The 14,721-nt window shown below is 43.9% G+C and overlaps 1 protein-coding gene across 4 annotated transcripts in view; it reads left to right on the forward strand.

Moving 5' to 3' along the window:
- lrrk1 (leucine-rich repeat kinase 1) overlaps nucleotides 1–14,721 on the forward strand; it is a 116,032-nt gene that overhangs the window by 61,085 nt on the left and 40,226 nt on the right. For 3 of the 4 annotated variants that reach the window (XR_012592545.1, XM_074624485.1, XM_074624508.1), the window contains 10 exons: nucleotides 2,221–2,385; nucleotides 4,371–4,543; nucleotides 4,674–4,794; nucleotides 6,794–6,953; nucleotides 8,238–8,416; nucleotides 8,567–8,664; nucleotides 9,387–9,558; nucleotides 9,640–9,809; nucleotides 10,582–10,721; nucleotides 12,937–13,225. Coding sequence is in view for 3 of the 4 variants with exons in the window: in XM_074624485.1 (XP_074480586.1) it covers nucleotides 2,221–2,385; nucleotides 4,371–4,543; nucleotides 4,674–4,794; nucleotides 6,794–6,953; nucleotides 8,238–8,416; nucleotides 8,567–8,664; nucleotides 9,387–9,558; nucleotides 9,640–9,809; nucleotides 10,582–10,721; nucleotides 12,937–13,225 (1,667 nt within the window). In the remaining variant the exon portion in view is untranslated. The remainder of the gene's footprint in view (nucleotides 1–2,220; nucleotides 2,386–4,370; nucleotides 4,544–4,673; nucleotides 4,795–6,793; nucleotides 6,954–8,237; nucleotides 8,417–8,566; nucleotides 8,665–9,386; nucleotides 9,559–9,639; nucleotides 9,810–10,581; nucleotides 10,722–12,936; nucleotides 13,226–14,721) is intronic. The other variant, XM_074624498.1, reaches the window with a different exon arrangement.

The raw sequence follows: 14,721 nt of genomic DNA on the forward strand, positions 1-14,721 counted from the left end.
CAGATACCTGCAAAACTAATGACATTCCTCATCAGCCACAGCTGTGCTTTGTGTTCAGTGTTAGTAATTAGCGTGTTAGCATGCTAACATGGCATGTTGGCATTGTGCAACCAAGAATTCATGGAACTGCGTGAACTCACTCATCTTCAACCTCTTATCCGGGGTCGGGTCTCGGGGCAACAGCTCCAGCAGGGGACCCCAAACTTCCCTTTCCTGGGCCACATTAACCAGCTCTGACTGGGGGATCCCGAGGCGTTCCCAGGCCAGTGTGGAGATATAATCTCTCCACCTAGTCCTGGCTCTTCCCCGTGTCCTCCTCCCAGCTGGTCGTGCCTGGAACACCTCCCTAGGGAGGCGCCCAGGGGGGCATCCTTACTAGATGCCCGAACCACCTCAGCTGGCTCCTTTCAACGCAAATGAGTAGCGTCTCTACTCCGAGTCCTTCACGGATGACTGAGCTTCTCACCCTATCTCTAAGGGAGACGCCAGCCACCCTCCTGAGGAAACCCATTTCGTCCGCTTGTACCATCGATCTAGTTCTTTGGGTCATGACCCAGCCCTCATGAACATAAGTGAGAGTAGGAACGGAGATTGACCGGTAGATCGAGAGCTTTGCCTTCCGGCTCAGCTCTCTTTTCGTCACAACGGTGCGGTAAAGCGAATGCAATACCACCCCCCCGCTGCTCCGATTCTCCGGCCAATCTCACGTTCCAGAACAAGACCCCGAGGTACTTGAACTCCTTCACTTGGGGTAAGGAATCATTCCCTACCCGGAGTAGGCAATCCACCGGTTTCCTGCTGAGAACCACGGCCTCAGATTTAGAGTTGCTGATCCTCATCCCAGCCGGTTCACACTCGGCTGCAAACCGATCCAGTGAGTGCTGGAGGTCACAGGCCGATGATGCCAACAGGACCACATCATCTGCAAAAAGAACTGTGTGAACTGTTTACAATAATTCCTCTCCAACATGCCTGTTGATCTACACTGCAGCAAAAACTGCATAGAATCACTCATTCATTCATTAACCGAAAAGTTTAATGTGCACACGAGCACGGCGAGTTTTGTGGTTATTTCACAACAGTCTGGTGTTGGTGGCAGATCTGCCGTCCATAAACTGTGATGTTTGACAAATAGAGACTGCAGGTGGAGCAGATACCTGCTGCCTTCACATGGCTTTAAAGAGAGTCACTACAGCAAAGGAAAGACCATCAGAAAAAAAATTAACATTTACATTTCTTTTCTTTCCAGAAATGATTCTCAAAACACTTTTTCAACAGTTTCATATGGATAACATTTTTGTTAGTATTTCCAGTAAAAACTGTTCACAGTGAGGTCTGTGGATCTGTTCATTGGAAACCTCCAACTTTCTACAAAATCAGGCAGTGGGTCTTTAAAGGGTAACTTTGGTATTTTTCAACCTGGACCCTATTGGAGGCAACTGAGCAGTGTCATTGTAACGTTACGTCCACTAAGAGTGCTTGTTTTTGCTACTGACAGGCTCAGATTGTTATTCTAAGTGTCTGACAACATTATGGAAAGTACCCTACAGAGAAATAAAAGCTTTTTCTTTTGTTTCATCCGGTCTGTTTGTTAATGTGTCCGAGTCCCGCTCAAGGAGAAGTCTCGTTGTGAAATCTGAATATTCGTAAACTCTGCCTCAAATAAATACGGGCGGCCATCGAATTCAAAGACCTCATCTAGGCTTGCTGCAGTAGTTGTTGTTACCAGTTGTTGGACCAGACACACCGCCACCCGACGGTAAAGATCAAAGTAACATATTGTGAGTCAACTTTTCTTGTAAAATGTCCGGTGTAATGTGTCACAAGTTTATTAACCACTGGGAAAATTACCTCCTCCACATTGTGGAAATCATCTAAATATTCAGTTATGACATTGAAAATCTTCTAGATAACAATAAGCTCTGCCCGGCTGCCACTCGCGTGGATGTATTTCAATATTCCACCGTTGTCTTCCAGCAACACGTCACCTCGCCAGATTGCAGTGCAGCCTATGAGCAGCTGTCGTCTACAGCGCTCTCCCTCAATCCTGGACAGAAATGGTTGTCCCTATTAGTCAGTTAAACACGAAAACATGGGAAAATAGTGTCCAGGTTGATAAATACCGGTTACCCTTTAATAATGACTGCTTTTATTCTTGACTCATCACCTATCCACTTTCCAGCCCTTCTTTAGAGTTGACGCTCATCTTGTTCCACACAGAAGGACTCCATGGCGTTCAACGTGTGGGACATCGGTGGTCAAGCAAACATGTCCACGGTGAACCAGTGTTTCTTCACTGATAAGGCCCTGTATGTGGTGGTCTGGAACCTGGCTCTGGGAGAGGAAGCTGTGGCCAACCTGCAGACATGGCTGCTCAACATAGAGGTGAAGTTTAGCTCTCACGCACGCACGCACGCACGCACGCACGCACGCACGCACGCACGCACAGACACACACACATACACACACACACACACACACACACACACACACACACACACTGAGAACCTGTTTCCAGCTGTACTTCAGTGTGAGTGGGTCAGAAAGTGAAGACTGTGATGGTACTTGTGTTTCAGTGGGAGGGAGCAGAGATCTGCTTTAAAGGAAACTTATTTGGTTGTCACACCACATAAACCAACCACAACCCGATCGATGTCATTTAATGGAAGCATGATGACGTGAAAGCTGTTGAAACGGCTTTCATCATTTCACATTAGTGGTTCATTGAGACCTAATAACTAACATTTAATAATGCCTCCCATTTGCTTTCACTTTGCTAAAGGGTAACACTACCAGAGTAGTGAGAATAACACTCACGAATGAGTCACCATAGTCATTGTAACAAAAGCCTGTTTGATTTGTTTTTTTGTATAAGTGAGTTTTCTTTTCTTTTTTAATCAGTAAATGAAATGGAAACCTAAAAATAAACTGCTGCTGGTACAAAATATGTAATAAAGAGAAATTAGTACCACACTGACAAGTGAGATGCATCGAAAGAGACTGTTTCACACTCCTGAGGAATATGAAAATAATAATAATGTCCTTATAATAATAACATAATGTCCTGTCAAAAGTCTCAGAGGGTGTGTGCTCTCCTCAGTCTGACACCACGTACACCCACAAGTGCATACACATACCATATATACACCAATCAGCCATAACATTATGGCCATCTGCCTGATATTGAGTAGGTTCCCCTTTTGACGCCAAAACAGCCCTGACACCTCTGAAGGTCTAGTGGAGTCCAGTAGCAGATCCTTTAAAGGGACTGTTTGTAACTTCTTACACGTATAAATCAATCCGGACGACGCTGTTCAGACTCAGACTCCAACACAAACTACACGGAGGCACCAAAACCGCAAAGTTCTATCTAGTGGAGCCCGTCTGTTAAACAGGGTTGGCCGCGGTCGGAGGACGCGGGGGAGACCGTAGCTTTGGTCTCCAGGACCTCAAAACAGTGAGGCGACACACGTCAGCTAAAAGCACAATATCACTCTATATTTCAGCTGCATGAATCAATGCTGATCCTAGTGTTGGCTTTTCCTGCCTCCTTACCGCGGCCGGAGGGAACAGGGGAGACACCGGAGTTTTGGTCAGAGACGATAACGTTTCTCTCTCTGTCACAAGACACGGGAAACCTCTGTTGGTCTGGAGGAGCTGCAGCAGTTATTTCTGCACAAACGTCCACTGAGAATATCACTAGATATTCTCAGAGCTAAACTAACTCTTCTGCAGTGTGGAGTGAGCGCACATGCACGTGAGAGTGGAGCGAAAGAGCGAGAACGAGCGCGGTGTGTGAGTGAAGGCAAGCAGGCAGAGGAGCAGAGGGGCAGAGTCCAGCAGAGACTCCGGCCCTGGAGACCAAAGCTACGGTCTCCCCCGCGTCCTCCGACCGCGGCCAACACTGTTTAACAGACGGGCTTCACTAGATACAACCAAGAGGTTTTGGTGCTTCACTGTAGTTTGTGTTGGAGTCTGAGTCTGAACAGCGGAGACACACGCGAGCGCGCATGGGACACCGACCCGGAATGATTTATACGTGTAAGAAGTTACAAAGAGTCCCTTTAATCAGTGTCAATCAGATATCAGCCTCTGGTTTGATATTGTCAGGTGTTAACGATTGACACATCTAACCAATGCATACAAAACTTTAAAAAGTTCCATACAACTCGTCCAAAATCCATCTGCTGAGGAAAAACATGAGAAGTGTTTGAAAGCCCTGGAAAAAGCAAGAAGTTGGACATTGAGATTTTCTTGTGTGTGTCAAACAACTGTTTCCAAGGTCAAGAATGAACCTTGACGGTCATTTTTTCGTTTTCATCGATATAAATTCAATAAACATGTCGGTTCCTGTGTGTTGTGGCCTATAGGCACGAGCACCCAACTCTGCCGTGGTGGTTGTGGGAACACATTTGGATCTCATCGACACCAAGTTTCGCACTGAAAGACTGGCCACGCTGAGAGCTTACATTCTGGCTCTGTGCCGATCCCCTTCAGGGGCTCGAGCCACCGGTTACCCCGACATCACCTGGAAACACCTGCAGTAAGCACACATTTTACCTTTCATTGTTTAAGCTTCATGTCAGTTGTCACTGGTATCAGCCTTACAGTCATCTGTTCATCCGTCTATTAGTCTCTAGAGTGTATTAATGTGTGTGTGTCTTGGTACTCAGGGAAGTGTCCTGTAAGACCCTGGAGGGCTTGGATGGGCTGAAGAAGCTGATCTACCAGGTGGCTCTCTCCATGAAAGACAGCGGCAGCTCAGCCTGTGGCAGTAAACTGGTGGGCAGACTGGTGAGTGGGGCGGTGTGATCGGTGGTGCTCAACACTGTGTCTGTGTAGAGAAAGCTGCACAGTTTGGACCAACAGAAACTGTTTTGCTTACTAAGTACACAAATATATCAGAACAGGGAATAGAGCTTAAAGAGAAAGCTCTCTCGAAATGATCCAATATATTTTCAAGTAGTTTAGAGGAGACATATTATTACTAAATTCAACAGGTCAACCTGCAAAATAAACAGTAAAGCAATATAAAAATGGCAAACTTAAAGCTTCCAAGTTTGAAGTTGGGTCACAGACATGGATCCATGCTGAGCTTCAGTTTTGAAGTGAATCCTGCTTTGCGCCGACCCTCGTAGAGAAAGCGTTTTCCAGTTGTTGGTCGAGTCGGTTGTGTGGGCATATTTCAGTCAAACAGACATGTACTCCATTGGGTCTTCATATCCTCAGATGATGGGAGTACATGAAGACTTTTCTTCTGGTTCTCGCAGCCAACAACAGAACAAGTAATGTGCTTTGTTTTACCAGGTCCAAGATAGCGAGGAAATCACACTGGTGGACATTGAGGTCTACTCAGTAGGTACTTTGTGGACGGGGATGGTTACCTAATTGGAGGTGCTTCTATGGCAACATGAACCTCATAGGACGTCACATCCAGCAGCAAATCTGACCAGCTCGTTGTTATACACATTTTCTGATAGATGGAGAGGAGAGAGGTCTTTTCTCATCCTTTGGGTCTCTAGACACACTGGGGACACACATTTCTGTTGAAAAGCCATAAAACAAAGTGCATAATATGTCCCATTTAATAAGCTTATGATGTGGGAGAAATGTCTAATCCAATACAGCAGCATGAAAACCAGTAACTTTTGGAGAATATGAAAAATCATCAGTCTTGGTGACCTACTACCTAGGTCAGGGGTCAGCAACCTGCGGCTCTGGAGCCTCATGCGTCTCTTCAGCTCCTCTCCAGTGGCTCCCTGTGGATTTATAAAAATGGAAATAAATAACAGTTTTTTGTTTACATTTTCATCTTTATTTATCATGGTTGTAGGTCTATGGTACGACGGTACGACGGAGTATTAGGGCCACACAGGGAAAAAAATAAATCAGAGATTTCGTGAATAAAGTCAAATGTTTACGAGAAAAAAAGTCATATTATGAGAATAAAGTTGTAATATTATGAGAATAAAGTCATATTATTATAAAGTAGTAATTTCATGTGTTATTTTTTTTTTTTCTCATTAAGTTATGACTTTATTCTCGAAATATTACGACTTTTTTCTGGTAATATTCTGACTTAATTCTGGAAATCTCAGATGTTTTTCCCTCAATGTGGCCCTAATACTCCGTAGTACATTGTCTCTTTGGCCCTCACTGCATTAGACTTATATACTATATACTTAGACTATAAACTGTTTTACCTTCATCACAATGCTCAAATGTTTTGCGGCTCCAGACAGATTTTTTTTCTTCTTTTTTATGCCTAAAATGTCTCGTTTGATAGTAAAGGTTGCTGACCCCTGTCTTAGGTTTTATTTAACCAACAGCTGTAATATTTCAAATTCTCACAAAATTCTGAATTAGGTATTAATAAATAGTAATTCTCAGTGGGATTTCAGTGGATTTTACTAAACAGAATGGATAAAGATTCATAAAACACGAGCATAATGTGGAATAGTGTATGCTTATTACATACAATGTAAGGCATATTAATAAATTCTATTACATTGTTAGATTTTTATAGAACTTTTAGGTATTAAATACCAGCTCTTGAAAATAAATTCAAAAACAATCAGACAATACATTTCAGAACTTGCATCACCCCTAATAATGAACTTGACCTTTATCCAAGCAGCAGGAGCGGGGCCAGAGGGGTGCTCTCCCTTTCCACTGATACACAAACACAAACACAAATGTACTGAAGGAACGTTTACAGTAGTTCCTATGATTAGTTCCTGGAACTATTTGGTCAAAAAGACTCAAAACTATCAAGCACTCTCTCCTCCACCAGATCCCCAGGAGCTACCTGACACTTCAGGAAGCAGTGCTAGCAGAGAAGCAGAGGCGGGATGATGAGGGTGAGGTCCAATACCTAACTGACGCCCAGCTGGACCGAATCATCGAACAGAACCCAGGAAGTGACATCACAGACTATGAGGACCTGCAGACTGGTGCTGTGACAGCTAGATTAAATTTGTTTAACTTGTTTTGTTTGTAACGTTGAATGATTTCCTTGTACTAAAGTGTATTTCCAGTATTTATTTGAGCAATTTTGGTGAGCCCCCCACAACAACAGCCGTAGACAGCCCTGTTTGTCACCGATTGGGCTTGAGCGCACCGAAGCGCATAATGTTGGATGTTTCCATTCATACACCCTACAACAGTGGAGCAACGCTGACACACCGTCCTCATCTTATACACAACTCTCACCAGTCAGCTTGTTGTCCTAACCCAGGAGTCTGCAACCTGCGGCTCCAGAGCCTCATGCGTCTCTTTAGCTCCTCTCCAGTGGCTCCCTGTGGATTTATAAAAATGGAAAGGAATAACTTTTTTGTTTACATTTTTAGTTTTATTCATAAAAAAAAAATCTGAGATCTCGAAAATAAAGTCATAATATTACGAGAAAAAAGTCGTGGTATTATGAGAATAAAGTCATAATATTATAAAGTAATAATTTTACATGTTGTTTTCTTTTTTCCCGTAAAGTTCTGACTTTATTCTCGTAATGTTACTACTTTTTTCTCGTAATATTCTGACTTTATTCTGGAAATCTCTTTTTTTCCCCTCAATGTGGCCCTAATGCTCTGTAGTACATTGTCTCTTTGGCCCTCACTGCATTAGACTTATATACTATATACTTAGACTATAAACTGTGTTACCTTCATCACAATGATCAAATGTTTTGCGGCTCCAGACAGATTATTTTTTTTGCCTTAAGTGGTTCTTTTGATAGTAAAGGTTGCCGACCCCTGTCCTAACCTCATCACATGTTGCGACGGCGTGCGGCTAAAAATTTCCGGGCGTAACTCGCTTGTGAAATTTGGTTCTGCATTACGTGCATCAATCTACATACAGTGTATTCTGCTTGTGACTGCGTGTACCGGATTGTGAAACCCTTACAGCTCTAATGTGTACACAAGTAAACACAGTCTGCTGGAACCGCAGCATCACATGAAATATAAGCCAGTGTGTTACAGCTACTCTTGAGGATTAACACATATGGTTGGATGTTTTTTAATGTAACACTCTAAAGGATGATCTGAGTTTCACTCCGTAAGCTGTTGTTAAAAATCTGGGTCTGTAGTTGATTTGTCACTAAACTGTGTCACTGTGAGCCGACCATGTTATCATTGTGTTGTGTTATATTTTATTTATATATATTTATATATAATTCATGCTTCATTCATTCATGAACATCATGCTTATGGCTCTCCTCTTTTTTGCACTATCTCCAGCCATCAGCTTCCTGATAGAGACGGGGACCCTGCTTCACTTCCCCGATACAAGTCATGGCCTTTGTACCCTCTACTTCCTGTGTCCTGTGTGGCTGTCAGAATGCCTGGAGAGGATCATGCACCTCAAGTCCTCTCGCTCGGTAGCCAGGAATGGAGTTATCCGAGCTGAAGACCTTCGGGTGAGAATCTGGAAATAACTGGAAAAGAAATGAAAACAAAATGTGGATTTTTCGGGGGGGGAGGGGGGGAATTGCTTTCTGAGTTGTTTTGTGTAATAATGATGATAATGACTTCCTTTGGTGATATCTATGATGATGTCTGTTGTGCAGATGCTGATGGTAGGAACAGGGTTCACCCAGCAGACAGAGGAACAGTATTTCCAGTTTCTAGCCAAGTTTGAGATTGCTCTTCCTGTGGCCAGCAAGAGGTAAAATGTTGTCTTTTTTTCTAATTGATACTCACTTAAAGGTCCCATATTGTAAAAAGTGAGATTGTCATGTCTGTTATAGTATAAAGCAGGTTTAAGTCCTATATAAATACTGTGAAAGTATTGAAATGTTCAATATACGGAGAAATACACACAGCCCGTATTAAGAAATTGTGCGTTTGAAACAAGCCGTTAGGTGATTCAGCTAAGAGCCAGAATCACCATAGCCACCAACCCAAACACCTTCGCAACTACCCTGAACCTCATAACAGCTGCCTAGTAACCACCTCAGGATGCCCTATAGCAAACACTGACTAAAGCCCTAGCAAATGCCAGGAGATCCATATCAACCACTTGGCACCCAACTGGAAAAGCATCACACACACACCCTAGTAACAACCTCAAAACATCCTGGCAACTACCTTGAAGACAGTTTTCACCCTACAGAGCACTTAGCAACCAACTAACTACCACATAGGAAACATTTCACACACCTTAGCAACTATATAGCATCCATATGCTACATACCTAATCATTAGCTATGTCTCAACAGGTAGCAACACATAAGCTACCCCTTAAAAATGCAAAGTGGTAGCTCATGTGAAAGCAACCCATTACCAACAAATCATCCTGGCTCCAGCGCCAAGCAGAAAGCGTACGTTCCTTCAAACATTTTCTGGTTTTAAAAGTGTTCTTCATTTTTCCTTTCCTCTTGGTGGTAGCTATCTGCTGCCCCACCTCCTTCCCCCTAAGCCAGCCATGGACATCCACGGCTTCCGTCAGCAGACCAACAACACCCTGCAGCGCCTTGTCCAGATGAGCTTTGTTCCTGCCGGATTTTGGGAGCGCTTCATTGCCAGGATGCTCATCAGCCTCACAGAGATGGACCTGCAGGTACTGAAACCAGCAGATTCTCATCATTCACCTACTTACACACTTTCAGCTTTCATGGACTAAAATGTTGTGTTTGTGCAGTCATTTGAGCCCAAAAGAGACACCAGGAGCCAGCGCAGCAGAAACTCTGTGATCTACAGCTTTGCCGGAACCCAGCCGAGGAACCGTTGCAGCACCTTCAGAGTCCGACGCAGCCAGACCATCTACTGGAAGGAGGGGCTGCTGGTCACTTTTGATGGAGGTTACCTCAGGTCAGAGCTGGGGCTAGAAGGATGTGGGCAGTGATTAAATGAGACAAATGCTTCAGTGAGGAAATTAAGAGAAAGTTAAGGGTGCAGAGCTTCAGTTGGATTCAGAGCCTCAGAAAGGAGCCAGTTCTAAATGGGGATAAGCAGACTTGAGTCAGATAGCAGGTTGGAGCTAGTATTCAGTCAACTTCAACGGCATTCTGGTTCATAGGAAGAGGGGAGGTTCCACAGTTCAACCTTAACATTACAATGAGTTTCTGACAGATACAGTCTTTTTGAGAAGGTCTTAAGAATAAGAATACAAAATCTTTATACAGAATATGCACCAAACATGATACTGTGTGTCTTATTGTCGTTAAGCCTGCTGATATTCCATATCCTTACCTACATTTTCAAGCTGCAGTATTTTCATTTTGTTGCTAATAATTCTAAGTTTTCAGTTTCAGAGCTCAGTCCCTTTGTTTTATCAACATAGATAGAGGAAATCGTGCTCCAGTAGTGCTCATCTCTTGCACTATCACTTATTATGAAGCCTAATTTACAAAATGAGAACATACTGTAACACTGAGGGTAAAATATCTGCAGTGCTCAGAAAATCTAAAATAAATGCAACTATTAAAAGGAAAGAGAAAATTAATGTTGAACTGCCTCAAAGGTTCCTGCTGCTCTTGCTGCTTCACATTTAAGCTTCTGTGTACATTGTGAATCGTGAGGGGGTGAAAGCAGATGAAACTCCAGTGAAATGAGGCGGTGACGTGCTTTTGTGTCTCTGCAGCGTGGAGTCATCAGATGTCAGCTGGAAGAGGAAGAAGAGTGGAGGCATAAAGATCATCTGCCAGTCAGAGGTGAGAGATTTCTCTGCCATGGCCTTCATCACAGACAACGTCAACTCTCTGATTGAACAGTGGTTCCCAGGTCAGTGCACTGCTCTCTGGTTTACACACACACACACACACACACACACACACACACACACACACACACACACACACACAAACATCAAATGTAGACCTATAGCTATAAAAATTGCTTCATTAATCTACCATGAAAGATTCACCTCTTGTCTAGCCATTTAAATGCTACACAAGAGGTCGGCAAAAAGTATTATGGTACAAATGTACCATAATACACAAAGCACATCAAATCTAAGTAAATACTTAGGAGGCGATTTGGTCTTGTGTACTCTTGTGCTTTGTGATTAATTTGCCATAGAGTTAACACACCAGTCATAATTTTGTTTTAATGAAAACTCAACTCCTGGCATTTGCTCCTGGTGTTCTTCACCACTGTTTTAGAGGCAGTAAATAACGGGATTATTAGGCAAACCAGCTTTAAAGTGACATATTTTCCTTTTAAATAAGTGCTGTGCGGTGGATCTAATTTATGCCGATGTGAAGTGTGGTTCATAAGGATTTCAGAACGGAATTTGGTGCACTATCATTGCGTGGTGCAAGCCATTGGAAATAATGGGTTTCAGAGCGCAGTGGTGCCGTTGTTGCATTGTGTCAAAGCCTTCAGTGAGTGAGAGAAGGAGAGAGAAATAGAGAGTACTAAGACAAAGAAATACTCAAGCAGGGGCAAAAAATAAATGAAATAACTATTCAGATTTCTTTGAGAAGAAGGCCTACTTTGTAAAGGCCTACTTTTGCCTATTTAACAAAATTGCTGTTGCAGTGTACTTTCCATTCTTTAAAAGTCACCAGAATGCAGGAAACAAACTCTCTGAAACTCTCATTTTTGTTGGGGAGGACCCCCAGACCCCCCACGTTGGTTTTAAAACCCTCCCTATTTTTTAGGTCTCAAGGTTAGCAAGTATGTCAGCAAGTCATACTGGATGTACCTTCAGGCTGGGTTATTGATTAAAAAATGACGATGCCAGTACCAAGACCAGTTCCCTTAAAATTAGGGATGCTCCGATACCACTTTTTTTCAGACCGAATACGAGTTCAAGTACTTACATTTGGGTACTCGCCGATACCGAGTAATGATACGAGTACTTCTCTGTGCCAAAAGACCCTTGTTAACAGCCAGCTGGAGGGTGAGAGCGACACACTGCAGGCTGGGGAGTCCCGCATACGAGGCGGTGCGCTGCGACCGGCTCTAGGTCGGCTTGGAAAGACTCGGGGCGAAGATGGCTCGCGGCCGCAACTGTCGACCTGGGTGGACTGTCCTCAGTGCGCCCCAACTGTGTCGTGCCGCGGCCCACGTAAAAGGCGCCAGAGGTCTGTGGCGTTGTCGGCAACCCACGCGACAAGTCTTGAAACACGGACCAAGGAGTCTAACGCACGCGCGAGTCAGAGGGTGCAAGCAAAACCCCGTGGCGCAATGATCGTGAGGGCCGGCGTGCGCCGGCTGAGGATCATGCAACAGTCATGTGGCTAGTAAACAAAGTACAAAATCAAAAATGTGCTGAATAAATATTGACAGATGATACGAGTCAAGGTTTCAAAGTATCTTTTGACACGAGTTCTGTAACTCTGAGTCAAAAATCACAGACCAAAACAAAAAAAGAGGATTTTACATATATTACAAAAAAAACATATCGGTGGAATTGGGCATGGACCATACCAGTAAATGCAGCATGATACAACAAATGTGTGATCAGTGCTGATCCTAGTGTTGGCTTTTTCTCAGCGGAGACGATAACGTTTCTCTCTGCGGAGCTCCGTCACTTCACAAGACACGGGAAACCTCTGTTGGTCTGGAGGAGCTGCAGCAGTTATTTCTGTACAGCAGTACATTCACTAGATATTCTCAGAGCTAAACTAACTCTTCTGCAGTGTGGAGGTTACTGCTGCGGGTCAAGTTGTTTTTCAGGTCCTGCTGCAGTGCACAAACTGTATTGTCAGCATTCTGTAACGTAATTCAATGTAGGAATGTACAGTATATTCATACATAGGTAATTAAAATGTGAAACTATTGGCTATTCCATACATGAAAATGACCCATTTAATCAAAGCAAAGAGGACATGTAACAAATGTATTATAACCTTACAAAGTCTCTCACATTGTAGTAGTAATCTTAAAACTGAGACTGACCCAGCCCTATGTACCAACCTGTCCAGGTTTCAGCTCTCCAACAAACAACAGATCATATCCATGTCTTTTATCGATGTGTCCTTTCTTTTAGCTCTGACAGCCAGTGAGAGTGATGGAAGTCTCCTCATAGAGCAGTACGCCCCCTGTCCCCTCTGTGTCTCGCTGGGCCAACAGAAGCGGGCCGAACCAGCGGCCAGCCAGGCCGGCCAGGACGAAGAGGAAGGAGCCTGTGGAGGAGACGGGGTTCATTACTTTAACATGGAGGACTGTGTGTTGGCTGCGGTGGAGGAGGAGCACATCATCTGTCCTCAGCACCCTGGCCAGCCAGTCACCCTCCAGGAGCTAGTCCCAGAGCTCTTCATGACTGACTTCCCTGCACGGTAAACCTCTCACCATTTAATGAACCATTTTGTTTTTACAGACTGATACTGGTTAGGCTCGAGACATTACAATAGTTTCAGACACACTTTTCAATGGTCCGTCTCACACATGTCTGATAGAACAGATATAAGTCTACATAGACTTAGTAACAGCTCCTACTTTATATACATCACTGCTACCCAGAGCGTCTTTTTAGGCTTCAGGGCTTCAAGGCTCCTACTTATGAAAGGAAATGTGACTACATTAACTGAGTGTTGTCAAACGCCTTCTGAGTGTGCAGCAGTACTGTGGCTGAATATATGTAGACCAGGCTCAGTGCCGGACTCCTCTAGTCTGACTGTTGTTAGTCTGTGTCTTAAGGAATTAATGTAAGGCCCTGGTCACACCTGGTATTAGCATGTGTCCTCAGTGATCTGATCACAAGTGGACAGCTTTAAGTACATCTGTTCACACCTGGCATTAGAATGCGTCTCCACTGTGTCTTCTCAGTGACCACTTGTGATCAGATCTCACTTCCCCGCTCTATATGCAACTAAACACGTAGTAAACACACGGCTGATACAGCAGCCGTTATGACCCTAATATTACATGAATGTCAGTAGTAATATCCTACATATTCGTTAATTCTGGTACATTGTATTAACATCAAAATAAAAGGTTATTGTACCGGCGGTCCCTGGGGACACCCTGCTTTTGCCAGACAACAGCAGAGCACAGCACTCCAGAGAGCCGGGAGGACAGAGAGCAGGCGGACGGTCGGGTGTCAGCTCCGCACAAAGCAGCGGAACAAAAACACCGACACATCTCCGACAGTATGATAATAATGCACTTTGCGTGCCTAGTCTGATAGTCTGTAGATATGTAGCCTATTAACAAGATATATTTTAATATAATACAGTTGTACCGACAGGATACAGTAGAGCACAGAGGCTGTTTCCATGCCGACAAGCGCCCGTGTCTCCCTGTTTATCCACCTGAGGGGCGCGGTGATCCCGTGGATCAAAGCTGGACATCAGATGAGTAGGCGGTCCTTAATGTGGCCCAGGACGCATTCACTACACACTGCTAAAAGAATGTGGTCATATATGGCCCAGACCACCTCTGAATGTGGTCTGGAAGATCCAATCTTAATGAGTCCTCAATGCGTCTTGAGTGTGTTCACACCTGTCCTTAGAGCTGTCCACTTGTGATCCGATCACTGAGGACACATGTTAATACCAGGTCTGAACAGGGTCTTTGATACAGACTGATAGCATTTCGATCCTTATAAGATGAGACATATTTATATTAGGATGTGCAGTTTCTATTATATACAATAAATGAGATAAATCTCCCACTGACTCCCTGCAGCACCTGCTCGGACCATTAGGAGTTTATTTTAGGAAGGAGTAGGACAGGCAGACGTGATGCTCATGTCACCAGTCAGTGGAGGATTGTCACAGCCACTCACTGGACTTTTGGAATAAATATTCATATATCTCTCTGTGTCCTACAC

The sequence above is a fragment of the Sebastes fasciatus genome, chromosome 2 (assembly GCF_043250625.1).
Source record: "Sebastes fasciatus isolate fSebFas1 chromosome 2, fSebFas1.pri, whole genome shotgun sequence".
Classification (NCBI taxonomy): Eukaryota; Metazoa; Chordata; class Actinopteri; order Perciformes; family Sebastidae; genus Sebastes; species Sebastes fasciatus.